Source organism: Ailuropoda melanoleuca, unplaced genomic scaffold (genome assembly GCF_002007445.2).
Source record: "Ailuropoda melanoleuca isolate Jingjing unplaced genomic scaffold, ASM200744v2 unplaced-scaffold52990, whole genome shotgun sequence".
Lineage (NCBI taxonomy): Eukaryota > Metazoa > Chordata > Mammalia > Carnivora > Ursidae > Ailuropoda > Ailuropoda melanoleuca.
In genome coordinates, this window is record NW_023226048.1 from 1 (window position 1) to 764 (window position 764).

The 764-nt window shown below is 61.1% G+C and overlaps 1 protein-coding gene across 1 annotated transcript; it reads right to left on the reverse strand.

Annotated features, from left to right (window-relative positions):
* Window positions 1-6: 6 nt before the first annotated feature.
* LOC100466219 (C-X-C chemokine receptor type 2) lies at window positions 7-761 on the reverse strand (the record flags this gene model as incomplete). Its single annotated transcript, XM_002931375.3, has 1 exon — window positions 7-761. A coding segment is annotated over one exon (755 nt), but the record flags the coding sequence as incomplete, so codon positions are not given.
* Between the last annotated feature and the right edge of the window lie 3 nt (window positions 762-764).

Sequence of the window (764 nt, forward strand, 5' to 3'; positions counted from 1 at the left end):
AAGGAAGGCCTGCCGTCCTTGGACAAGTACTCCTTGCTGATGAGGCCATGGAAGGCCATGATCTTGAGGAGTCCATGGCGGAACTTCTGGCCGATGAAAGCGTAGATGAAGGGATTGAGGCAGCTGTGGAGGAAGCCCAGAATCTCGGTGGCATCCAGGGCCCGGCCAATGTCGTTGCGGCGCTCACAGGTCTCCTGGATCACCCGGAGCCTCATGAGGGTGTCTGCCACCAGCACCAGGTTGTAGGGCAGCCAGCAGAGCAGGAAGACGAGCACGACGGCGAAGATGACCCGCATGGCCCGGTGCTTCTGCCCCATGTGGGCCTCGAACAGCGTGCGCAGGGTGAGTCCGTAGCAGAACAGCATGACCGCCAGGGGCAGGAGGAAGCCAAAGGTCTGGGGCAGGGCCCGCATCACTATCCGCAGTTTCGTCGTGTTGGCTCCCATGTCCTCGTAGCAGACCGGGCTGGAGTAGGGCGGATTGATGGCCCTGCGGAAGACGAAGATGGGCAGGGACAGGATCAGGGACAGGGCCCAGATGCCTAAGCATATGAACTTGACCCAGTGCCGCTTCTGGGTCAGCGTGCGTGTGGCATGGACAATGGCCAGGTAGCGGTCCACGCTGATGCAGGCCAGCAGCAGGATGCTGCTGTAGAAGTTGACTTCCTTCAGGAGCGAGACCACCTTGCACAGGGGCGTGCCAAAGATCCAGCCCTTTGCCTTGGACGCAGCCCAGATAGGCAAGGTCAGGGCGAAGAGCAGGTC